This window comes from Gymnodraco acuticeps, unplaced genomic scaffold, assembly GCF_902827175.1.
Source record: "Gymnodraco acuticeps unplaced genomic scaffold, fGymAcu1.1, whole genome shotgun sequence".
Lineage (NCBI taxonomy): Eukaryota > Metazoa > Chordata > Actinopteri > Perciformes > Bathydraconidae > Gymnodraco > Gymnodraco acuticeps.
The window spans coordinates 20,001-47,341 of NW_022991824.1; the positions used below are offsets into that span (position 1 = coordinate 20,001).

The window sequence follows — 27,341 nt, forward strand, 5'->3', positions numbered from 1 at the left end:
TGTCTTGCCTTTAAAGGAATGAAAGCGTCTCAGTGGCTTCAAAACAAATATGATCCTTTGATTATTGAAATTCACGAGTGATGATAACTGCTGTTTGTTTAACATAAGATGGAATTTACTAAGGAAGGATCTGGAATATGTCTTCATCTTCGTGCAAAGCTATGTGTGGCAGAGGAAGTGGGTCGAAACCCCAAAACTGTCAGCTAAGTTTTACTCACAAATGTCTGACTGTGACTTTGTTTGACAGCAAAAACTGGAGAAAACAACCCCTAAGAAAACTCAAATAGGTCTGTAAGTATATCAACAATACACAATTAATGTTCCTTCTGAAACCTTCTACAATCAGCTGATAGTTGGCAGACGCTCTGTCCCTGATCCGTCTGACTGTAAAGTTCACCATCCGAGTCCTCAATATTTCACATTGGGATGCATTTATACATTCAAAAAGGCAAATAGGTACACGGATGGAGACGGTGTGGATGGGCCAAAAACAGACATAAAGATTGAAGTCAGTGTTGTTTTACTCTTAATTCCTTTTAAAGTAGAGGAGGGGGTTAGGGTTAGGGTTTGTACTGTCGTTGAACTTGCTCCGCAGCATCCGGAAACATCGGGAAAGTCATCAAAACGGAGTCATTTACCGGCAGCGGCAGTTCATCTGACTGAATAGGAGCTGGATTACTCTCCAAATAGAGACCCACAATACAGGATGGACCCTCGCTGACTAATCAGACGAGTGGAGGAGGAAACAAGTCAGCAGATAAACTGAACACTCAGATACAAACAGAGAGAAACCAGCAGCACCCCTAACGTCAGGATGTTGGTCAAAACCATTATTGTGTCCCTCAGCACTAAATGCTGACACACACACATAAACATACTGATTGTGTGTTTTCTTAAAAGTAAAAAGGCTACAAAGATAGATGAACTGAACCGTAAAGTTTATTTTTCTGAACACTTCTCCGGTGTCTGAGGTGGTAAAAATCAAGAGGAACGTTAACAACAAGATATTGTTTATTATTATCATGGTCAAACAAAAAAATACACTTTTCTGGTTTCTTTTAGTATGTTGGATATCATTCTCATGTTTGCATGACAAGAAGCCAGTTGGCTGCTTATGTAAGCATACAGACTGGGAACATGGGGGAACATATACAGGGGATTTCCCTGAAGCACCCCAAAACTTCTTGATGACAAGTTACATTTTGTTTGGTTGAATCCGTTTAAAACCCAAGAAAAGAAAATAGGAAGTGTCTGCAGCAGGTCTGTGAGACTAGTAACACACGAGGCCAGCAGCATCAGACATTTTGCTGAAATGTCAACAAATGGTATGTTTTGGATTTATGTTTTGGCGAGTCTGTGAATCATTTTACGGCAGGTCAAATCACATGTAGTCATTACGTATTTACCTCTGAAAGCCCCACACATATAATATTCATATTTTCATTTTGTTAAACATTAGCCATCCGTGTGTAAATGCCTAAAAAGGTTATGGACACACATGTAATTACGCTACTGTTCAGTAGAGTAACACACACACACACACACACACACACACACACACACACACACACACACCACACACACACACACACACACACACACACACCACACACACACACACACACACACACACACACACACACACACACACACACACACACACACACACACACACACACACACACACACACACACACACACACCATGTATACATCACTTCAGGGGACAATACATTGACTTAAATGCATTTCCTGGAGACTTATCCTAACCTTAACCATAACCAACACATGCCTAACCCTAATCCTAAACCTAACCAAGTCTTCACCCTAAAATGAATGATTCCCCTTATGGGGACCTCCATTTTGTCCCCATAAGGGAGGCGAGTCCCCACACGTGACTGTGTAGACAGATTTAGGTCCCCACAAGTATAGTAATGCTAGGCCACACACACACACACACTCACACACACACACACACACACACACACACACACACACACACACACACACACACCACACACACACACACACACACACACACACACACACACACACACACACACACACACACACACACACACACACACACACACACACACACACCACACACACACACACAGAACTATTGATTTAACGACATTCATTCCTCCTTCGTCATAACTCTAAACTAAATCATTATGAAAACCTTGGATTTCCGTGTAAACAAACTCAACTTAACTTCACATGCACTGTTTGTCTCCTTGCTGTCTAACAATGGTGTTGAATGTTTCCAGCCTCTTTACTCCTTCTCTGCACCTGAATCCCTTCATTAGCCTCACCTGTGCCCCTCCACCTGGTCATCAGGGGGAGGTGTTAAACTCCTGATATTAGGTTCAGTCTTTGTTTGCTCCTTGCTTTTTTTCAAATAATATAATCATATTTGCCCTGGCTGCGTCAACCTTGAGAAACAGGTATTTTTTAAAGATGGTGTTGTTTGAGTCGACCTGCTCCACTATTAGTGAGACCTGGTGGATGACATATTTGTCTTATCTAAGTTATTACTGTGTGTGTAAATATATATATATATATATATATATATATATATACACTCTATGGTGACGAGATACAAATATATTTGTTAAGTCGACAATCAATCAGAACAAAAAGCACCTGTGATATAATACATCATTTTAAAAGTTGATCATTAGCTTTGCAGTTTAACAAATGTAGTGTTAAAAAGGAAATACTCAGGTAAAGGACAGGTTTGTCAACATTGTAATTATGTGAAGTACTTCTGGGTTTTTTCCATCGCTGATAAGTGGGAGAATTCACTGATTCTAAATAAATTGCACACCATCGCCTCGTCAGCACTCTAGATATTCACCCTGCAACGATAAGCAATTTATAACCTTCTCCAATCACTACGTGGCTTTGTGCCAAACTGTGTTTCTTCATTTCATGTCTGTCTGTTAACTAACATCTCATCTGTAAACAACAATAAATCCTCCTTCAAAATAATTACTTTTAAATCCTTTCTTTCCACCAAACATGCAACATAGATTTCCAAAACAGCAATTACTATGTAATACACACACACACACACACACACACACACACACACACACACACACACACACACACACACACACACACACACACACACACACACACACACACACACACACACACACACACACACACACACACACACACACACACACACACACACACACCATCTTTTATCAGCGGGAGGGGAGCTCAGAGAGATTAAAATGTATTGCACATGGGAGATAACACACACACTAACATGTACAGACCACACACTGCGTAGACAGGGGATAACACACACACGACACATATTCATGTACACACACACACACACACACACACACACACACACACACACACACACACACACACACACACACACACACACACACACACACACACACACACACACCACACACACACACACACACACACACACACACACACACACACACACACACACACATCAAAAGCTCCTGGCTGGGATCACTGCTGCCCTCTCCTCCCTCCTCTTGACCTCTGACCTTCCTCTCTTCATTCTCTGTCTCTCCGTCTCTGTCTTTCATCTTCCTCACACTCGTTTCTCTCTCAGTCTGAAGCCGCTCGCCACGTTTTCTACATTTGTCTTTTCTATAGTGTTGCAAGATCAAATGGAAATATTTGCACTCCTTTCTGGAGCTGCACAAATATACCCACACCTCCAGAGACACTATGTAACCAATTGGAAGCAAATCCAAATATTTCATACTGTAAATGCACATTTTCCTCTATTTTCCTCAATATATATCTCTCTACTATAACTGCGCATCTGTGCCACTTCACATTCTCATTTACTGCACATACATTTGATTCAGTTGTCATATACTTATACTTTTTTTTGTATATTTATATATTGTACACGTATATTTTTACATTTTCTATATTGTATTATATATAAAAAAATGTAAATAAATATGCTAATCGTTTAATTTCCTCCGTCTAGGGCAGGGGTTCAGGGGTCTCAAACTCACATACACAGTGGGCCAAAATAACAAAATCAGTACTAGTCGAGGGCCGGACTGGTTCAATGTTTATTGCAAAACCTATTGAAATGAACTTATTGCACATATTAAACCTGGAACTAACAAAGCTTAAAGTATTGCCTATAAAAACAACATTAAACATTAAATAATCAGTTGCATTCATTTCTTATGGCTCTATCTGCAGCTTTTCCAGAGTCATTTCTTATGATTACATTTTTCCACAGGCCAACAACCGCTTCAAAAAAACTATTTCCCTCAAAGAACAAACCAAACATGCCCTGTTGTCGTGAGAGAGAAAGTGCAGAAGGAAACATCTATTAAACTCAGTTTGCTGCTCTGTGATGCTAGTTCAAGCAGATACTTGGCATCTCATCTTGGGTGCAAGTTCATCAATGTTTGGGCTCAGGCTCTGAGCTGAGGAGACCCTCAGGATTGAGTGAAGGTGTGCGTGCAATATACCGGCGGGCCAGATCTAATAGTAATTAAACATTATCCTGTGGGCTGAAATTAAATCCACCAAGGGCCTGATTTGGCCCCCGGGCCTTGAGTTTTCAAATTTGACCGGTCCTGTTTTAACTGCTATTACATTAACACAAAAACCATTAATCATCACCAAATTTCATTTAACACCCTTTCAAACTGTAAATATTGTATCAGAGTACTGGTATACATGAACAACTGCAGTAAATATACAAGGAATAGACACTGAACATGTATTATTATAATATTATTATTATATCCATGTGGGGGGATGGGCACATAAGAGCGGGAAATGTGTCAAATTGTTCTGTGTGTGCGTGTGTTTGTGAGTGCCAAGTGTGATTCACATGGGGGGATTGGGCACATAAGGGGGGGGGGCACATCTAGAGTGTGTGTGTGTGTGTGTGTGTGTGTGTGTGTGTGTGTGGCCTAGCATTACTATACTTGTGGGGACCTAAATCTGTTTGCACAGTCACGTGTGGGGACTCGCCTCCCTTATGGGGACAAATTGGAGGTCCCCATAAGGGGTATCATTAATTTTAGGGTGAAGACTTGGTTAGGTTTAGGATTATGGTTAGGGTTAGGGTAAGGGTTAGGGTTAGGGTTAGGGTTAGGCATGTGTTGGTTATGGTTAAGGTTAGGATAAGTCTCCAAGAAATGCATGTACGTGTGTGTGTGTGTGTGTGTATGTGTGTGTGTGTGAGTGAGTGGGTGTTTGTGTGTGTGTTTTATCTGATCCGGATGGTTACTAATTCATTTTCTTTATGGCGGTCATTTTTGACCGGGAACACCATGGGTGTTACAAAGTTGACTAAATCATCCAAAATTCAATGAAAGTGGTGATCAGCACTTTAATATGTTCAAATGTCTACTGTGAAGGATATCATAAAGCCTTAATGCAATCAAATGTAAAACAAAAAAGTTATGATTGATGAAAGTAGTAAAGCGGTCAGATTTGACCCGAACACAACAGGAGGGTTAAACCTTTCAAAAATGTGACGTTTCACTGTAGTGCAAGAACAGTTTGTGCTCCTACTCGCTGCACACAAAGGGAGGCCCACACTGACAAGTTCAACTCATAATGAAAGGTGATTTAATTAAATAAAGAACAATGTAATCCCTTGTATATACATTCATCTGGTATTGGTTAAAGGTTTCCAATGAAAACATGTGTAGCCAACATGACAAGGACAAAGAGTTGCTTTATTTTAAATTATACTTTATTTCATATAAAAACAAAACAATAAACAAATAAATTAGATATTTCTAAAATAATTCTCTTGAGGAAATGTTTAAGAACGCTGTGATTGTTTACAGTTTGTATCTGGGAGGAGAGCAGATAACTGGAATGTAAAGATGCAGATGTGTCCGGACACTTTGTGGTTATGCATGTGAAGAGCTTCATTCCAAAAGGAGACACCAGATGATTGACAGCATTGAAAAAAACAAGAAATGAGGAGAGAAGAGGCACAAATCCTTCATAGATGAAATGGTTGACTTCACAGACAGGACGGTGATTAGATCAAGAAACGGGACCAGAGGAAAAACAGCTTGGGTGTAAAACAGCCACATTTCAAACCACAATCATTACAGTGTGTTTGGTCAATTCAAACAATGTTATCTCTTTTGTTAAAATCTCTTTCTCTCATTTTGTCTCAAGGTTCAGATTTCGGTGTCTTGGCTGTCTTACCCGCAGCTGGTCCTGGTGGCAAATCTGAATTAAAATGTGTGTAATTTTAAAAGATGGTGGGCTGCTGTGGGGATAAAGATAGGGGCGTTTTAGGACAGAAGAGGAGACATTACCATAATAAGAGCCTCTTCATTTGCACACAAGCCCCAGCTATCCCCACACCACCTCCACCCAACAAAAAAAAAGCTCCCTCTGGTCCGCAGTCACACCCATTAATCCTGCAAAGCCTTCATTGTCCGCGCAGGCTGCGGACCTGAAGACCCCTCGCCAGCAGATTGGGAGGGTGAAGGGTTACCACCAGACAAAGGAGGCTCCCTCCCCCTTCTCCTCTATTTGAAATCAATCACACTGGCTTTCACATTCAGTTCCCCCCCCACCCCTCCTCCTCCTTTAGACAGTGACAGTGGATTTGGGCTGAATCGCTGGTCCTCTTTTCAGGGTCTGGACACACTGTCTGTGACAATGGGAGCTGTTGTTGGAGGAAGCACCACGTGATGTTGTCTCACAGTTTACGTGATTGTTCAATGATGTTGATGACCTTGGAGAACTTTTTTTAAACGATGCATTCGAACATTTTTGGTGGTTTTCCTCCAACAACAGCAACAAGAAATGACAATCCTTCTGGTATTCGACCACTGATGGCTGAAGTCAAAACAATTTACGGCAAAATGACAAATACAGGGTTTCATTCCAAAACGTAACAATCTTTTAAAGACTCAATCCATCGTGTTTGACCACACATATTTGAGGTTTGAGCTGTCCAAATATTGGTCGTTCTTCTGCACATTTGCTGAAGTAAAGCCAGTTTTAACAGCGTCAGATATTCTGGATTTTGGGGGTGACTCCAATGTTTGAATTTATGGGATAATTGGGTAATTTATTTTTTCTGAATTGAATATTTTGGAATGAAACAAGACAGCTGAGACAGGTTTGGCACTTGATTACAATTCCTCTCTCCTTTCGCCCTCCAATAACCTTCATTTTTTGTGTCATCAAAATAATTTATAAAAGGCAATCGTCTTTTTTCTGCTGTTGATATTTACATACAATATTTTAATATTCTAATATATTCACAGGAAATCGTAAATTCAGGCACTTTGCTGCCGCTACAGCAACTTCTTAGCACAAGAGATCCTGAGATTTAAGACTGTTTTTTCTTTTTAAATAAGCAACACAAAAGTAAAATAATCTTATATAGAGAGATTTATATTTAACAATCACTTTCTTCTTTTTTTACCGTAGCAAAATAAATCTTTTTTTTGTTTGATAAAAATGTCTTTACCACCGAGCTTTCTCGCCTGGTTTTGGGTTGTGTGAGGAGGTCATTGTTCGTCACCTCTCTGAGCGAAACTTGAAAGAAAGCATTTCGAGGCGATTTTGTCTTCTTCTGTGGTGTTTAGTGCCGCAGTTTTCCAACGATAACAACTGTTCTTGTGCACAGTGCCAGAGCTGATAGTCCAAAGTACCACGTTTTGTTTGTCCTCTTTCTTTGCCCTCAATGAAACGTGTTCCTTCATCTTGTAATGACGCCTCAGTGCTCCGCGTACATGTTTCTTTATGTGTGATGAGGCTCGTCTATATCTAAAGGCTTAATCTGGTGCCCTAATGGAGGTCCAAGGAAAACTTCATGAATATAAACTTTAACTTAACTTAGCTGAGGACCTCCAATATGGCCGCCAGGGGATGTGTTGTAGTGTTCATGTCTTTGTGTGTGTGGGTGAGTTTATGTGAGTGTCTTCTTCATGTCTATCCGGTTGCGCACGTCTTGGTATCCCAGGAGGCAGGGGTCGGTGGGCAAGGCATCATGGGTAAAAACAGAGTCGTTGTCAGAGGAGCAGGAGCTGGACGTGTCCTCGCACGACGGGGAATACTGCTCGAAGGGCGTCGACAGGTCCAAGTACTGAGAGAGGAAAGCATGGTCGGACTTTAGAGACATGTTGGTGAACAGAGGAGAAGCAGCTGTGTTTGTAGAAATGAACAGGAAACAGCTTCTCAAAGGCGTTTCATTTCATGCTTAGTTGCTACATGAATAGTTGAATCATCTGCATGCTGCTCTGAAATGTTAACAATCTGAACAACGCGGCAAAACACTTTATTTTTCTCTCGTAATGAAGACATCTGGACAGCAGATTGCTTAAGAGAGGATGTGTGTGCAACTTCACGAGTTCATATATGAGCCTGTGAGTTTTAGTTTCATAGGAGGGTATAGGTATAGAGTATTATGTCACTCACCTCATCAGAGATGGACAGCAGCACTTTGTCCAGCTCCTCCACCAGCTGTTTGAAGGTCGGCCTCTGGGTGGGAACCGCATGCCAGCACTCTCGCATCATCATGTAGCTTCAGAGGAGAAAAACAACAACAGAAATGAGTTATACAATCTACAAATGTAGTCTCTAAGGGCCCTTAAAATGTGCTTCTTTGAGTCCAATAAATGACAAGCTTTGATGAGCAAATGCTTGGGTAAGGGTGGAGCTCATGAAATGGTATGTAAACAGTTTTTTAAGCCATTTGTACTGATGTGAACTCCACTCCCTGGCTGCTGTGAGCAAAACAACATCTCACATGAACAAACATCAGAAAGTCGAGTTCCTGCTTACAGCTCATGTGTGCAGTTGGAGGGTTTGTCCATGCGATGTCCTTCCTTCAGCAGCTTGAAGAGTTCCTCGACGGGGATACCGGGGTACGGAGAGCCACCTAGCGTGAAGATCTCCCACATTAACACGCCAAAAGACCACCTGAGCACAAACAGGAGGAAAAACAGTGTTTAAAATCAGGACCCAAGCTCAGACATCATTTGAAGACAACTTTGATGATTTGATGAGTACATTTCGATGAGGTTTGACAAGACAAATACGTCAGGAAAAGTAATTGTCTTTCCATAAAGCAGTTCATTTTGTGTGTGTCAGAAATGGACTTACACGTCGCTCTGGTGTGTGTAAACTCTGTCAAACAAAGCCTCGGGTGCCATCCATTTCACCGGCAGACGTCCCTGTAAAACACATGTACATGTTAAAACCAGACCACAACAACTCTGACTTATTGCTTTTCTGTCTCACTGTTAAAAAAAAATGTTTTCCTCTCACAATCCTTCCCCTCCTCCCTCCTTGTCTCCCCTCTTTCTCTTATTAAGTCTCATTACGCTTGCTGCCAATCAGAGGAAAACATCAGACATCTGTCTTTAGGGACATTAAAGCTTGAAAGGAACCCTTTTTTATTGCATGCTTTTTAAATGTGTTATCCCAAACAGCATGCTTCAAACCTTTTCCCTTTAGCAATGCACACAAATAAAATGTATTTGTTCCAATAACAATAATATGATATTACAAGAGAGTCATTTAGCTGTACTCTTCCTCTCACGACTGGAAATCAAAACATTTTTACTGGAAAGCTACAGGAGTGAAGAAGTCAATCCAGTCCTGAAAACCTCACTCACGTTGGTGGTTTTCTTGTAGTAGTCAATCTGGTGGACTCCTCTGGCCAGGCCGAAGTCAGCGATCTTCATCACGTTGTCCTCCGTCACCAGAACGTTTCTGGCTGCCAGATCTCTGTGGATGCACTGCGGGGAGAGAAGAGAGAGAATGAACACAAACCCTTAAAAAAGAGCTTACGGCCAACTGCTGGGTCTCAGATTATAAGATTAGCATTTAGTTTAAACGGTGCTGCTTAATGGGCTCAGAGATTTAATTTCTGCTTTGGAAAGTCGTTTGCGTTAAACTTGTTTACAAATGTCTACATTTTAAGTCCTATCAGACCAAGAACTCTTCTTCATTATGGAGGCGTTTACATTCATATGTTGTTTGAGACCGGTGACACGACATGTTCTCGTCTGCGGTTTCGGGAAGTCGTGTAAAAACATGGAGGTATGGGAGCTAGGAATGATTCATTGCAGTTTTTCTCCCAAAATGAAAAGACTCAGCAGTAAAGTCAACACGCAGCGCCTCATTTTAGTGAACGCTTCAAAATTAAAATGTCTTTATATAGAAACCCGTCAGTTTGAAATAAAAACAAACCTTCTCGGAGAAGGAAAAAAGAACGGCTCTGTTTGCCCACATTGAATGGATGTCATTAAGTTTATTTTGGTTTTCATTCGAAATAGACGTGGGATTTGTGGGGACGAGCGAAATAAGCCAGTCTCGGTTTGTGGGTCTCCCCATAATGGAGGGTTAGTTTCAGTCTCCTGCATTCTTAGGAGGCCGTAGAGCCAGAAACCCGATGCCTGCACCCAGACGACGGCTCTGCTGCTGTTTGCTAACAGATTTATGGCAGCGCTAAAAAGGACAAAGCACTGAGACTGAGGGACGGACAGATGGATGGAGAAGAGTAAACAGGACAGATTTTCTGTTCAGGAATGCCTGTCTGAGACACCGGCTGGCACACAAAGAGACGTGTTGATAAGAAACACACAGACAGAGTGCATGCTGGGAAAATGAAAGGAATAGAAACATGGGGGGTTGGGATAGAAAGAAAAGAAAGAAAGAGGGGGGGGGGGGGGGGGGGGGAGAATAGTGGGGATATCCATCTGAAGGCCAAGTGCGCAAATCACAGAGGAACATGAACTCAACCCTAATCCCAAATCAAACGATTGGAAATGAAAGGCTCTTTAGGACGTGTGCAGCTCATTCATTTTACTATCCTGCTTTTGTGTGCCTTCAAATCTTTTGTTTGTTTGTTGTATTTGTCAGGATTTTACATTTAATCCTCATAACAATCCTGAGAAGGTTTTTTTTTAATCGTCAGTCAAAATGGCTGTATTTTAACTTGTTGCTGGTCAATCAATCGTATCGCTGTCACTAAATCTTGGTTTCCTGACACGCAGAAATGTATAACTGAACCACCTAAATGAAAGGGTTTGAACCATTTGCTCTTTGCTTATAGAAAAGAACGGAGAGAAGATTTACAGCCACCATGTAACTGCTTTTTCTACTTCAAGTTATTTCCTCATGAAATGTAATCTATTGTGTTTTTAAATGTTTTACATCATGTATGAGAGTTTTTCACTCTGTGGCTATAAGTAGGGTTTTATTGTCTCATGCTTTTCCATTTTTGTTTTTGTCCTATCGGTTTTGTCTACATTTATTTAGAGGCGTGTGGCGCAGTGGATAGAGTGTTGGTGTTCAGATCAAGGTGAGCACAGGTTCAAACCCCACTGCAGTCAGCATGTCGTTGTGTCCCTGGAAAGGACACTCCATCCCAAATTGCTCCTGTGGGGATTGCCCACTGTATTGAGTATGTAAGTTGCTTTGGATGAAAGTGTCTAACATGTAATGTAATTTATGATGATTTTAAATGTGCTATATAAATAAAGTTGGATTGCATTGGTTGGATGAAAAGTGAGCGTACCCTTTTTGACGCCAGGTACTCCATCCCTCGGGCCACCTGGTAGGCGCAGGACAGCAGGTCTTTGAAGGTGAGCTGCTCTTCAGGCACCTTGGTCACATCAAAGGTGTAGTCCATGCCCGGGGGTCTCCTCGCCCGCAGGTACTCCCTCAGACTGCCTTTAGAGGCGTACTCCACCAGCACATACAGAGGGCCTGAGGGGGGAAACACACACAGGATGAAAGTTGTTTCTATTGTTGGTCTGGCCTGGAGGTATGGGACCACCATCGTTGAAACACTTACTAAATTAGTTGAGATTTCAAATAACAAGGAGCCTTTGTTGAAGGACAGTCCGATTAAGTTTATTCATAGCTTCCCTATGATACTGTTTTTCATCAATATATCACAGGTCTCAGATATATACAAAACATGTCTCTGAAGTGTTTGGCTCCAAATACCAAACAGATCATTGCAGCATCCCATAATCCCCTCTGTTTCAGCCCTGTTTCCAAAGTGCTGATTCTCTGTCTGTTACTTTAGATGAAAATAAGGAGCCCCTCCCCACGCCCCTCTGAGAGATATTTGGTTACAAAGAACTCAATGGTGCTCTAGGAGGAGATTCAGGTGATAGAGGGGGGGGGGGGTTACCTTGGTTGCTGATTGGCTAATGGTTACACAAGCCACAACATCGTTATGACATCATAAAGTGGCCAAAATCTGATCAGCTCATTTTCAGACAGGTTTTTATAGAAATGGATCAGGACAAAAAGAGAGAGAATCTTTGTTCCTGAATCTTTCAGAGTCTCTTTACACAGAGGGGACACATGTTGATGCAGAAGAGACATGAAGAAGAGGGGACACATGTTGATGTAGAAGAGACATGAAGAAGAGTGGACACATGTTGATGCAGAAGAGACATGAAGAAGAGGGGACACATGTTGATGTAGAAAAGACATGAAGAAGAGGGGACACATGTTGATGTAGAAGAGACATGAAGAAGACGGGACACATGTTGATGCAGAAGAGACATGAAGAAGAGGGGACACATGTTGATGTAGAAGAGACATGAAGAAGAGTGGACACATGTTGATGTAGAAGAGACATGAAGAAGAGGGGACACATGTTGATGTAGAAGAGACATGAAGAAGAGGGGACACATGTTGATGTAGAAGAGACATGAAGAAGAGGGGACACATGTTGATGTAGAGGATATATGAAGAAGAGGGGACACATGTTGATATAGAAGAGATATGAAGAAGAGGGGACACATGTTGATGTAGAAGAGACATGAAGAAGAGGGGACACATGTTGATGTAGAGGAGACATGAAGAAGAGGGGACACATGTTGATGTAGAGGAGACATGAAGAAGAGGGGACACATGTTGATGTAGAAGAGACATGAAGAAGAGGGGACACATGTTGATGTAGAAGAGACATGAAGAAGAGGGGACACATGTTGATGTAGAAGAGACATGAAGAAGAGGGGATACATGTTGATGTAGAAGAGACATGAAGAAGAGGGGACACATGTTGATGTAGAGGAGACATGAAGAAGAGGGGACACATGTTGATGTAGAAGAGACATGAAGAAGAGGGGACACATGTTGATGTAGAAGAGACATGAAGAAGAGGGGACACATGTTGATGTAGAAGAGACATGAAGAAGAGGGGACACATGTTGATGTAGAAGAGACATGAAGAAGAGGGGACACATGTTGATGTAGAGGATATATGAAGAAGAGGGGACACATGTTGATGTAGAAGAGACATGAAGAAGAGGGGACACATGTTGATGTAGAGGAGACATGAAGAAGAGGGGACACATGTTGATATAGAAGAGATATGAAGAAGAGGGGACACATGTTGATGTAGAAGAGACATGAAGAAGAGGGGATACATGTTGATGTAGAAGAGACATGAAGAAGAGGGGACACATGTTGATGTAGAGGAGACATGAAGAAGAGGGGACACATGTTGATGTAGAGGAGACATGAAGAAGAGGGGACACATGTTGATGTAGAGGAGACATGAAGAAGAGGGGACACATGTTGATGTAGAAGAGACATGAAGAAGAGGATTTTGCATAATAGGTGACCTTAAGACACTCACCATCCTGTGTGCAGACTCCAAGCAGATTGATGATGTTCTTGTGTTTGTCCATCACCTTCATCAGCTCCATCTCCGAGATCAGATCTGCAAGGTCTTTGTCGGTGGCGTCGTCTTTAGGAAAAAACATACTTTATTTAGAAAACAAAGCAGAATAAAGCGAATCTTTCGAGGTATTGTTGACTCTCTCTCATATCTTCTTACCTTTGAGCATCTTAACCGCCACAGTTGAGGCGGGATCCGGAGAGTCCTTGTTGATGCCGTAAGCATCGGCTCTGACCACCTGACCAAAGCAGCCTTCTCCTAGAGGTTTACCCAACGTTAAACTAGAGAGAGAAAGAGCGAAAGTTAGCAAAAATAAGTTTGTCCAAATGAAAACTGTACAAATCCATAATTTGGGGCTCTGGTTCCTTAAAACATAGGTTGGGTTGAGCCAAAAATGGGCTGCGGGCTCATTTCTTTTTAGGTCTTTTTAGAGCAACAATGTTTAAATGACTCCCAGAAGCCAGACTAAACTCAGGGTAGAAATACTCTCTATTTGCAGCAACTTTAAAGTAAACTATGTCAACACATCTCTTTTTTTACAATCATTTCAAACGTAAGAGTTTAATGTCTTTGCAGATGAGGACAGAAATGACTTTCAGATAACTTACTTCTCTCTGGGGAACTCCCAGACGGGGTCGTAGGGCAACTCAAACTCCATGACTCCAGCGAGCATCGGAGAGCAGCTGGACGAGAGGCGAGCGACCCTCATCAGAGACGCACTGGACTTCCCCGATGAGTTAGAGTCCACCGAGTACTGAAGGCAGAAATACAGAAGCAGTTTAGCTATCTGGAACTTAGAAGAATGTTTCAAGTGTGGCAAATCTGAAGAGCTGTGGAAGACCCTTCGAGGATACTTTAAAGCAAATCCTAAGCATTAAGTTAAAGTCCACAACTTTTCCAGAGTTAAAGAAGACATACTTTAGGTTCCCATCATCTTTTATTCTTTATTAGGATCCCCTTGAGCACTAGCATGAGCATTGGCTATTCTTCCTGGGGTCCTCACACACACATACATAAACATACATAAAACAAAAACAAAAAAAACAGCTCATAATTTCATGCAACTTACAGTGCTATATGAAGTGAAAACTAAAATGGTCATCCAGTTTTAACCATCATAAATACAAATAATTGTACATAATAATACATACCTACCCGCAGGCACAGTTCAATTATACTTTATAATACTGAGATAATTTTTTAGCAACCTTTTGAAATGTACTTGAGACTTTTCCTGAATGATATGGACCGGTAAAGAGTTCCAGCTGACCATGGCTCTGTACATGACTGTTTTCTGTCCCATAATGCATAGCTTCGTACCTGTCTGCGAAGAGGAAACTTGGAGAGCTTCTGGACGGGAAGTGCGTCAAACGGCTCCCTTCTGGGGTGAACCTGCATTCGACACAACACCACGATGACGATGGCCATGATGAGAGCCAGGAAACCACAGGCGTAGATGATGATGTCGGTGTACTTGGTCTCCATGGTGTCCAGAGCGTCTGCTGCTTCCTCCTCTGTAGGAAGAGGGGGACAAGTTTAACAAAAACATTTCTTCGCCTATTCAGTTTTCCAACACTCATGGAATATCTTGCTGCCAATTGAGAGGTGGTCAGCTTTTGTTTATTAAAGTCAAAGTCAACTTTAGTGTCAATCTTTCAGTTTGTGTGTACAGATAGAGAGATCGAAATTCCGTTCCCCACAATCCCGAATACAATAACAAAGATATATAAAAATATGTATATACCTATATATATATACACACAATCAACAGACACATTTAGACCACATTGCAATACTTTTTTGAAAAAGCAACAGGGAAAATAATCAAGCAATAAAGTGCGTTCTTTTCCTTTCACTACTGAATCTCGTAGGTTTTAATATGTTCTTTACCTGAAAGGACGACGAGCCAGGCGGACTGGTGAGCGAATCCAATTGAATTTCCAGCCAGACACGTGTATTCTCCTGCATCCTCCATGGTGACTTTAGCCAGGTAGAGCACCTCCACCTCGGACATGTTCAGACTGCCGGTCTGCACAACACATGAAGAAAAGAGACACAAAACAGTGAGTACAATACAATACAGAGGGGCTTTATTGGCATGACCACATTTTAAACATAGTATTGCCTAGTATAGTATAGCATTCCGCACAAGGCGTTATTACAGAACAAAACAAAAAGAAACAATACGTGTGGTACAACAGCATAACACAAAACATACTGTATATGCCAACGACGTGCAAAAGAAAGAAATATATATAAGAATTGTGTGTGAGTAAGATAAAATAAGATAAGATAAACTTTATTCATCCCGAAGGAAATTGTTGTGCCAGAGTTACAACAATACAATAAATACAGCAGCACAATAATAATACAACTAAGAGTGCCGAAAAAAGAGCAATTCGCCCGGAAACATAGATGATCACATAATTAATGTAAATATTAACAGTATTTAGTATTTAGTAGTGCAAAAACCGTCGTGGTAGTTACGTAATTGCACGTTATTTATCGAACATTATTATTAATAATAATAATGTTGCACATGTTATATAGCAGAGTGTTTTGTAATGATGGTAATGGTATTTATATTGCACATAGTGGAGTTTCTCAGTTCCCTTTACTGAAGGGTGAAGAGTTATATAGTACAACAATCATAGCCATAAAACCTAACCTTAACCCTAACCCTCAATTTCACTAGAGGAGTTTACTGTTGTAGCTCAAACAAGCAGATAAAGCCGGTTCCAGCAGGTCTTTTGAATAGGGATCAGAACTTTAACATAATTTAAGTTAAGTTAAGTTTCACCCACCTTGAGGACTCGAACGTAGGGCGTCCCATCTGAACCGTAGCGGCTGCCGTTCCTCTCGATGTGTTTGAGCCACTGGATGTGAGGCTGGGCGTCGCTGTAGACCTTGCAGTGGAACTGGACGTCGCTGCCCACCACCGCTGTGGTGTTGGCGGGGAGACCGGCCTGCAGGATGGGTCTGTGGGGGGAACGCTCTGGAGAGGAGAAGTCAAAGGAGAAGTTAGCAAAGTGGGCAAAGAGGAAAGGTGGCATTGGCCTTTTTTGTCAGGACCATATTTCAAAGGTTATTTGGGGACATGGAGAGGGAGATTTTACTGATCTGCCAAATATTGTTTGATAAATTCCGCTTTCACTCAGAGTCCATTATCCAATCATAGGAAGCTGTGGCTAAGTTATCCAGATATTTGACGGTTTAACAGCCGACAAACGGTATGCTTTGTAAACAAATGTCTGAAGAAATGCCCAGCAGTTGTCACTGGCACATATAATGTGTTTTCATGCTGGCATTGAAAAGCAGGAAATCTGGGATGAAAATCTGTTCCATTAGTGTGGCTCTTTGTCAGCTGGTTGCCAGGCTCTCTTTGATCTACGGTTTCTCTCGCTCTCTGATCTCGTTAGTTGTCTCGTTAGTCTTCAACGAGACGGAAACTGACCCTGTGGCGGACTGACAGCGAACAAATGAACAAACAAACCGCAGCCCTTCTCAATCTGCTGTCACAGGTCAGGTAGAAAACTGGTGTGGACGCCCAATCCTCCACATCCGGCCCAGGAGCCCCTGTCACGTTCTGCTCACCCAATTATCCCCTCCCTCAAACTGAAGGCTTTTATTTGTAGGCATGACATTTGTCCACAAGTGCTGACAGAGACCTACAAACTCATGCCTTTGGTGCTGGGAATATTGTCAGCTAGATCACAAAGCACTGATACTCAACAGAAACGTTTTCAGTTTTGCCAAATTGGATAATTCAACCCAAATGCATGACATTTATATTTTGCACACATTCTGTAGACAACACTACATTATCTGTTTCTTACCGAGGACATCGAGAACGTAGCTGTGAGTGATGGATCCATATTTGTTGTCCACCATGCAGGTGTAGTTTCCTCTGTCTGAAGGCACCACACTCTCCATCACAAGGCTCCAGTGCTGGTGTCTCAGCTAGCCAAAGAAACACACAACATAATACATCAGCCCCAATGGATACTCAGCCTTTACAATAACTCCGATGAACACTGCTGTCATTCATCTTGATTGATCAGATGGTAGGTAACCATCCTCACCTTGATGCCCCCGATGCGGTGCTCGCCTCTAAACTCTCGTCCGTTTTTGAGCCAGCGGATGCTCGGCAAGGGGCTTCCCATAGCCGGGCAACGAAACTTCACCGTGTTTCCTGCAGGAACAGCGTACAGCTTCTTCTCCATGCGCTGTGTGTGGGTCCAATAGGGACCTACATGGACAGAGACATGCCGTTAGTAAGAGCGTGCTCTGATGAAGCCTGGTGGTTGTACCAATCCTTCAAGATCATCAACAACAACAACAACAACAACAACAACTCACCTCTTGAGATGTAAACCTGGTCGTTTTCGATCTCAGCTGATGAGTCCTCCAGGTCATTGTCTTCATCGTCGTCCCCTGACCCCAAAGAGTCTGGAAACAAAAAAGGCAATGGAAATAAAAAACAAGTTGTTTATCCTTGTTTGATTAAGAAATGGTTCTTGCGGTCCAACAACTCCGAGTTGATTGATTTCAAAAAGCTTGTTTGCTCAAACTAACTTTCCAAAGCCCTCAGATATTCAGTTAACAAACATATAGGTTTAAGGAAGCAGTAAATGATTTCCTTTAAGAACAGGGCGCCAGTGAATTGAATTTTCATTTCTGCATTAGGCTTTCAACAATTAACAATGTTTTCAAATAGTTGGCTATGAAATCCTTTCTGATAAATGAACCAATTAATCGTCTTGTTTCTTCTAAGATGTTACGTTTTGCAGCTATATTGGTGGTCCTTGTTTTATTTCCTTATATTCCCTTCCCCTTGTTTTTAAGTTAACATCAAATGCTAATCTTAATGCTGTCATTGTGTACTGTGTGAGTGTCCTTACCTGCCACAGTGATGGTGAAGTTCCTCACAGGCTCTTTGGTTCCCCGGAGAACACAGACATAAACGCCAGAGTCCTCATACGTGACGTCTGTGATCTCCATGATGGTGCCTCGGATCTGGCAGCGAGGCGTGGCCTGAACTCGGACCCCCTCCCTGTACCATGTGACCGCCATGCCGGGCCGGGTGCTCGCATCGCAGCGCAGCTTCAGGACGTTTCCCGGATCGATCAGAAGATGCTCGGTGGTGTCCTCACTCAGGTCCTCATTAACATCTGTTTCAACCAAAGGAAACCGAGGTGTTAGCGTGCAGCCATTTTCCTTTTCCCTGTTAGTGCACCAGGTTTGTTTTTGTCTTTCTTTCTTAAATGTTCTTTAACTCATTCACACCACTCAGTCCAGTCAGCAGGTTATTTATTCATCTCCCCTCTCAAGCAAGTATCCGCCCCCTCAACTTTGACCTTCAACACTTCAACCCTATTATCTCCTCTCCGCGCACACACACACACACACACACACACACACACACACACACACACACACACACACACACACACACACACACACACCACACACACACACACACACACACACACCACACACATTCACAATGACATTACCATAGAGACCAGGAGGCCTGACCCACCCAACACACCCCCTCCTCCTCTTTTTCTTTTTGTTCCCCTGTGGATTATTGCGGGGCTCAGAGCGATCTAGCTAACACAGCAATCTTCCCCGCCCCCAAAAAAGAAGAAGAAGAAGAATAAAATAAAGGACGAGAGGCTAATGAACACGTTGCACCGTGACAGAGGACGGAGAGTAAATCTGAGGGGCGGTGAAGGTTCACTGGAGATCTAAGTGAGCGACGTGAGGAGATCATTTCGGTCTGGGGAGGAGGACGAGCCCACACAGGTGGCCGCCATACCATCTATAACTGTATATAACAGTCTGTGCTGTACTTCCTGGGTTTACAAACTGAACTTAAACACCTCTGTCAGTTCTTACGCCACTAATTCAAGACCTCGGCTCGCAGTCAACAGAATGATTGCCACTAAACTTTGTGATTCTACACAAAATGACATTTTACAATAGGTTTCTTAAAGCTCTTAATGTCATTCATTTTGGTAAAGCACTTTGAATTGCCTTGTGTTGAAAGGTGTTCTATAAATAAACTTGCCTATACTGATATTTTTGGATTCAAAACATTTACATTTGCAACTTTCTCCAGTGTGAGAATGTGAAGTTACCTGATGGGATTTCAGCAACAGTCAAGTCCTCAGTTTTAGAAAGGATGATACCTGGAGATAAGAACATGTAAGGTGAGCATATAGCGTGATGCTTGGTCTTGATAGATGCTATATTGTGTGCGATTATGGTCTAAGTTCATATAAGGTATGCTTGAAAATGGGTTACCAGGCAGGACGTCCAACCACGCCGCATGCATGGCCTGCACTGTCTGTCCTGCATGAGATCCTTCAGCCATGCAGAGGTACTCTCCTGCATCCTCCAGAGTGATGTTGGACAGATGCAAAGTGTTCACCTTCGATGCATTGATCTGCAAAGGCTGCACGGAGAAGAGATCATTTAATATCTTATGTCCAATGTTGGGAAAATACTGAATGTACTCTTCCAATATGAGAGTAACATGATAACAAAGGTATCCCAACTGTAGCTGTGAACATGACAGGATGTGTGATTACCTAGAAGAGCATCAGGACTGCTTTAGGCAAATGATAGCTATGTGATTAACATGATGATTCAGCCTCTATGGAGATAGACATATGACAAGCATGCTCATTTCTGACGTGGAGCTAATCTGAAGTAAACATTGAATACTGCTTTCTATTCCTCCATCTTGTGACTGTGTAACTCCCTCTCTTGGATATCAGCATGTGAAGGACACTGTTCAGGAACTACTTGATGCTCTGTATGTGATGACTACTTCCATTCTTGCAAGGATAATAAATTCATGGATCCTGATATTGAAGCTCAAGCCGGTGACGAGTGAGATTTTTCTAACGTCCAATATGATGAGGACAGAAAACATTTATTGTTTGCAGTTGTTCTCACCGTTAGAGCCCTGAGAGTAGGCGTTACGCTCTCGCTGACCTCCGTCTTCAGCCACTGCACCTTGGTGGACGCCGGCCGGTGGATTTTACACACCAGCTTCGCCTGGCCGCCCACCACAGCTGTAGTGTTCTCTGGGTAACCTGGGTTAATCAGAGGCCTGGAAACCCGCAGATCTGGAAGAAAAACAAGGAGACATTTAGACAAATCTGTCTTAATATTGTGGAAGAATATTTTTTTTATTTCATGGTTGACTTTAAAGGCATGAGAGAACTTTTCCTCTGAATATATGCATTGGCCTTAATAAGAGAAAGATCCCCACAATGACCCAAAGTGGAGTCTTCAGTGGAGCTTTGTGCAATTTCTGCAAAAGTGAGGTAAAGCATGGCGTGACTAGAGCAGGTCATTTGTACTACAAGTTTTCAAAACGTTCTTTACCCGAGAAATACCGGTCCAGGAGTAATGCCACAGAAAGAAATGTGTTTTATTAACCTGCTACAAAACCTCCTTAGTCTGAACTTGCTCTGAGTAAAAAGGACAAAAATGGTCAGATGACACCCCAGAGGTCTCAGTTTACCTCTGAAAGCTCCCGCAACAGAAGCACACCATGTTCCTTAACAACCGCTGTCATTGAATGCCACTAGGAGCTGGTGATAGAGTGCCCTGATAACCCGGCTACTATCGTGTCACCATCAGCCACAGTGCCAACCATTCACTGGGTCACTCGTCCATTTATGTGCTCGCCCACTCACTTGTTGGAGCATATGTGCGCCCTGGCTGTTCAGTCACTCGGAATGAGCAATTTTCCGGGGCAATTTTCTGTCTGATTGCTTCCTGCGAGCGCTTAGTGAAAAGGCAATCTGTTCGCTTGTCAGGAGTGAAGTGCTGCCCAGAGTACATGTGGACATAAAGCTTTCAGGAGCACACACACATGGTTGTAAGTGAAAAATCCAAAACGCTGATTGGTTGAAGCAGCCAAAAGGACGGCAAATGAAAATAAACGTCTTCATGGATAGTTTTATTGTAAAAAAAACGACTATGTCCTCAACGTATTAATAGAAGGAGATCCCAAAAAGCCACACATTTTATTCTAATGGAGCAAACACAGTAAATCAGTGGACAATAAATCACAGCACACACACACTTACAGCCATGCTAATGAACTTGCAGAGATAGGGACTCTGCCCTGGAGTTGAACTCGCAGCAGAGTGTGAATTGTCACCCAGAGACGAGGGGGCAAACAAACACAACACAAACAAACCGCCCATCGGCTACAATGAGGAGTCTCATGCCCTGAGCAGCAGATATAACTGCAGAGCTACAGATCCTCTCAAAAATAAACATTTGATTCTGTTCCTTAAGCTGGAGAGTTACTGAAGTGGCATACAATGAGGTCAGTTTGCAGCTTCCATCTTAAGAAGCTGGGATCATTCTTTATTTGAAGCCTAGGCCATTAAAACATTTAACAAAAAAGACTCTTCACAGAAGGACTTCAAAAGGTTTAGCTTATTTGAAACCAACGCAGTAACACTTACAATGGTTCTGCCTAACAAGTAAAGCAGTTTGATTATAGTTCCCATCCATCCGTTAAACTTTGCCATCATCCGTGTACAATTCTATAATTTGTATTTTTGTTTGGATTACGGTCCTCCAACGTTTACAGCTGTACTTGTTCTATAATCTGTTATGAAGTGGCAGAAAGCATGACTGAAAATAAGTGTTTTTTCCCCGAGTGGGACAGGGGAAAAACATAGGACAAGTCTGATCCCTGCATTTAGCAGCATGCGGTTAGTAACATTAGATGTATAATTATATTTAGCAACTTGACAGAAACGCCCGGGGGCTAAGAATACCTTAAAAGATCAATGAAAGCTTTGTCAGATGAAAAAAAGGATGTTTCTCTTTCAATATTCCTTCTTTTTCATCATAAATGTGAACTTTTCTGCATTAAATTCCTCCAGAGGAGATCTTCCCTGTCAGGAGCAGTGCATTGTGGGTACCCCTGACCCCTCATCACCTCTCCTCAGCTGGACTTCTTCTCTTGTCTCTTTAAACTGACATCAAGGTTAAGGGTTAATCTTCTTCTTTGATGCCATGTCTCCTCTCAGTTGCGATAATCATAGTTACACTTTTGTCTTCGAGGCTTATCTCTTATCTAGAAAGTGACACCCCACAACTTTAAGAATCAAACAAAAGGGACAAATCCTGATCATTTAATGGATCTCTTATCAACATTTTTAATTAGGAAATCCAGGACTTCACAGATGTTTATTGTGGCCCATGTTGTGCTGCAATTGAATTATTATTTAGAAAATGATGAGTGTTTACTGAATGTATTGATGATCCTGCATTATACCGTCCTCTTGGGTTTGCCAAAGTAGTTACAAGGATGTTTGTTTTTGGAGAGTGTGTTTGTGCAATCACCAAATGACTGATATGTGGGGGAACGGTCTGAAACTCCAAGATAAAAGTTGCCCTCACAGCTGCAACCTGGGTGTTTTACGACCTGAGGATCTTTCCATCATCAATCCCAGTTTGACTCTCTACTCATCTGTCTTGTTAATAAACCTGAGAAGAAGCAAGCCCCGACTGGCCTTTGGGGCCCTGAAGTACAAAGTGGGGGCCACAGAGATGGAGAAGAGACAGTTACTGTGCTCCATGCCTCAGAGGCAACAAACCCCAATTCATCTGTCGTCGATCGACACACAAAAATGTCACCTCGTCCTTTAATCTGACTTAAAAAGCATCTAGCTCACAGAGAAGGAGAAACAACTGAGGTTACTGATTGAATTGAACGAGTATACTGATTACAGCGTAACTCAATGGAAACATGCTAATGGAGCTGACAATGGCTGACTTATTGCATTGGCTTCTGTTTGTAAAGCATCAATGAGAAAGCCCCCCCCCTCCTCATGCTCTACAGCTGGCACACAGCCAGGCAGATTTACACATCCGAGCCTCAGGGCCTCGGACAGATCAGGTAGCTCAGTTTACGGCAGCAGAAACACTGAGAGCTTTCCCCCTTCCTTCCTTCCTTCCTTCCTTCCTTCCTTCCTTCCTTCCTTCCTTCCTTCCTTCCTTCCTTCCTTCCTTCCTTCCTTCCTTCCTTCCTTCCTTCCTTCCTTCCTTCCTTCCTTCCTTCCTTCCTTCCTTCCTTCTGTCCTTTACTTTATTTATTTTTAAACCTTTTATGCTCTTAACCTTTTATTTTTTATATGGCCATATTTTATCCAATATGCTCCTTTAGATATCTTCTTACTTATTTTTCCTTACAGCTTTGTGAAGCACCTTGAGATGACGTTTGTCTTTAAAGTGTGCTATATAAATCAAATGTATTATTCCTTCCTTCCTTCCCTTCCTCCATCCTAGACTCCACTGCAGCCTCTGTGTCATTTTTCCTGTCACCTTGACTTCCTCTGTGGTCATGGCTGCCAAGAAACTGACACTTTCTAAGAAGGGAGAGTGGATCGAAACCTCTGCAGATATATCCACACATATCTAACTTTTATGTAAACCAGCAAAAGTAGGGAAGGAAGTCATCTGTAAAGCATCTTGAAATGATGTGATTTCACAAGGTTGTATAGTTTCACATGCAGAATTAAATCAGCTGAGGTCTTACCTTTAGTCCTTCCTTCATCGATGACCCTGGCCGAGACTGTTTCCATCAAACAGAGCAGAAAAACACAGAACGTGCAGACCCTCCCCATCTTCTTCACGTGTTTCTTCTTTTGTAAAAAGGTAGATATGTTTGTTGGAAGCCTGGAGTTGGCTTCAAACTCCGGTCCCTGGCATTGGAAACTTGAGAAAGTCTCTAAATCTGGATCCTGCAGACGCAAACAAACACAATGGGAGACGGTTATCTTCTGATCAGGGGAGAGCAGCTTAAGAGACACAGACGTCTCTGCTCATGTTTAAACCAGGTGGGAAGAAAACACAAACAAGTGTTCAGACAAACAGGGGAAAAGAGGCTGTTGTGACTGTGAGCAGCTGTATTCACAACCAGATGTCCTGCTAACTGTCCCGCTCGTCGGCCTCGCATTGTCCAGGCTCTCCTGCGTCATGAATAAGGAGCAGGGCTGTTACCGCCTGTTGTTTGTCAGCATGGCCCTGTTCAGTCTGCCCCCCGATAATGGGCCCTTATTGGGAAAACACTTGAATCTTGCCAGGAAGCTGCAAAATCTGAAGGAGCAGCGGAGACATTCGACTGGCAGCTGATGAGAGACTTCAGGTGGAAACAGGTGACTGCTCACAGGAGCATCTCCTTTCTTTAAATCTGACTGATACTTTAAATCTGAGTGTATATATCACATTATAACTCTAAACTTCACGTAAGGTCTGTGCATAAATGGTCAGAAAAAGGTGAAAGGAATGCCTATATCAGACTGTCCGAATGCAAAAGGAGATGTCTTCAGATCTCAGTTACGTCTCACGAACACTTAAAAAAAAAAATATATATATTTATTATTACAGAAGACAAAGAAAAGCAAAACAAACCTGACTTCCAATTTCTTAGGTTTATGATCTTAATTTGGCATTTTTGACTGAAAATGTCTTTTAAGTTTGTTGAAAGAAAACTCAAATCCTTTACTGTTCCAACTTCAAAATAGAAATGTAAATCTCCAATGCTTTTGAACTTAAAGATGCTTAACTTCTGAATGCATCAGTGTCTATTAAATAATCAAACCTCCTCATTTATGTAAGGGCAAAGTTAACATGTCTTCCAATTTCCACAGATGTAAATGAATATGATTCTACTGCTGAAAATATTACCATGAAAATATCTTTTTTATCTTATTTTAGTACAACACTGACACCATGCATCCATTCTGCAGACAACGTTTAAACACGAACACACTAAAGGAATAATGCAGTGATTTTTCTGCTGCGAGTCAGCCCAACTGCGCACAGGCGCCAGACCCTGGTGCGCCCACACACACACACACACACACACACACACACACACACACACACACACACACACACACACACACACACACACACACACACACACACACACACACACACACACACACACACACACACACACACACACACACACACACACACACACACACACACACACACACACACACACACACACACACCACACACACACACACACACACACACACACACACACACACACACACACACACACACACACACACACACAACACACACACCGTTTAAAGAACCAGCTGGCTGAATGAAATGTATTCTTTCTCAATTAAGGACTGGAAAGAAACTTTTTCTCCTGCTGCTGCTAATTCCGCTGGCACGGTGCCTCGCAGCCAAAACACTCTCCTGTATTCTACTCTGCAGCCTGAAACACGCAGAGAGGGACGACCCTGTGTAGGCTTTTATTTTGCTGTACTACATCTTTCTGTCACTTAAGTCACACTTAATAAATCCCTAACACTAGTCTCAATCAGTCCTTGTAGGTCAATATACATGTGTCAATGCTGTCAGTGAATACATTCAATCAATTGAGCAGTGTGCGACACAAACTGGGATCTATGGATAAATACAAGCTTTTGTTAATTGAAGGTTGACTTTAAATACAGTTTTCTTATAGAAGTGTCAGATAAGGATTGCCATCATGAAAAATGAAAATGTAACACTTTATAGCAATTACACGAGTCTTTATTTAAATGATTTAAAAACAGAACGAGTTCAAACTCAACCCTCTCCTCAGAAATAGTCCGTCTGAAAGGTTCAATGTCTAATTACTGACTTGTTTGGATCTGTTCGCGCAGCAAAACAAGTTACAATCTGAAAGCAATCGTTTCTTTCTTGAAACCCCTGCTTAAAATGACAAAACGAGGATTTCCAATGCAAATGAGCGATCCTGGTAGATAGACATTAAGCCTTCTTGTGCCCGATATCAAGACATTAACACCTTCTTTTAGGGGAAATCGCTAAAGTAGAATGAACTCAGTTTAATAACAAGATGTAAGGCTTTAAACCATTGCATTTGAGGCTTTTAGTCTTAATGTAACAACACCGGTAAAATTAATGAAACAGCAAATGTCCAGCTGTCTGTTGTCACCCACCTTTCCTCCCGGTCTGTCCGCGCAGAGATGAGTGGTACCGGGGGGAAATCACTCCTTGTCCCGGGCGATACGAGTGAATATTGAAATCCTCATTTGGAGTTATGTTATCGCCTTTCCCAAAAATCAGTCTGTGAGCGCCTCTCGGCTGTTGTGTATCCGGCTGAAAAACGAGCTTATAAATCCATCAAAACAGCCCCCAGGAGCATGAACGACAGCTGCCTGGTGACCGGTGGAAGGAGCAGCGATCCCCCTGGGCAAAGTCCGTTTAGAGGGCTAAATCCATAGAGGGAGAGAAAACCAAACACGGAGCGAAGTGGATTCACGCGGGTACAAAAAAGTCCTCTTTTCGCTGTGAAAATGTTGGAAAAGATCCAATGTGGCGAGAGATTGATAGAGAGATTGATAGAGGGTGATCAAAACGTGCCCCCGTAGTTCACAGTCGCCTCTTGGTTTGGTTAATTCTTTACGCGCGTCTTTTACGCAGCGCTCCTGCTAAACTCTCCTCTCCTGGGTGAGTGTATCCCGGTCAGATGCGAGGTTTCAAATGCAGAGCTGAGCCTCAGTCCGCTTCACTTGTACAGAGAGAGAGAGAGAGAGCCCTCCTACAGCACTGTGCTCTCCGGACGGCAGTCACAACAA

The 27,341-nt window shown here is 42.3% G+C and overlaps 1 protein-coding gene across 1 annotated transcript; it reads right to left on the bottom strand.

The window, feature by feature from the left end:
* Positions 1-5,712: 5,712 nt before the first annotated feature.
* On the bottom strand, positions 5,713-27,341 carry fgfr4 (fibroblast growth factor receptor 4). Its single transcript, XM_034199778.1, has 21 exons — positions 26,703-27,341; positions 24,269-24,473; positions 20,653-20,825; positions 19,996-20,146; positions 19,830-19,880; positions 18,588-18,857; positions 18,046-18,135; positions 17,769-17,935; positions 17,523-17,646; positions 16,491-16,681; positions 15,577-15,715; positions 15,007-15,200; positions 14,295-14,440; positions 13,846-13,967; positions 13,645-13,755; positions 11,560-11,750; positions 9,653-9,775; positions 9,138-9,208; positions 8,817-8,954; positions 8,451-8,556; positions 5,713-8,118 (listed from the first exon to the last, which is right to left on the bottom strand). Exons 2-21 carry the CDS (start codon positions 24,354-24,356, stop codon positions 7,942-7,944), a joined length of 2,823 nt encoding a protein of 940 aa, XP_034055669.1. The 5' UTR covers positions 24,357-24,473; positions 26,703-27,341; the 3' UTR covers positions 5,713-7,941.

What these genes read in the sequence shown, in the direction of transcription:
- fgfr4 (XM_034199778.1), bottom strand. Translation starts at nt 24,356, where the DNA reads ATGGGGAGGGTCTGCACGTTCTGTGTTTTTCTGCTCTGTTTGATGGAA. An exon ending in ACTACAAGAAAACCACCAAC is followed by an intron (nt 9,209 to 9,652) that starts GTGAGTGAGGTT and finishes TGTGTTTTACAG; the next exon opens with GGACGTCTGCCGGTGAAATG. An exon ending in TCCAACTGCACACATGAGCT is followed by an intron (nt 8,557 to 8,816) that starts GTAAGCAGGAAC and finishes TCTCCTCTGAAG; the next exon opens with CTACATGATGATGCGAGAGT.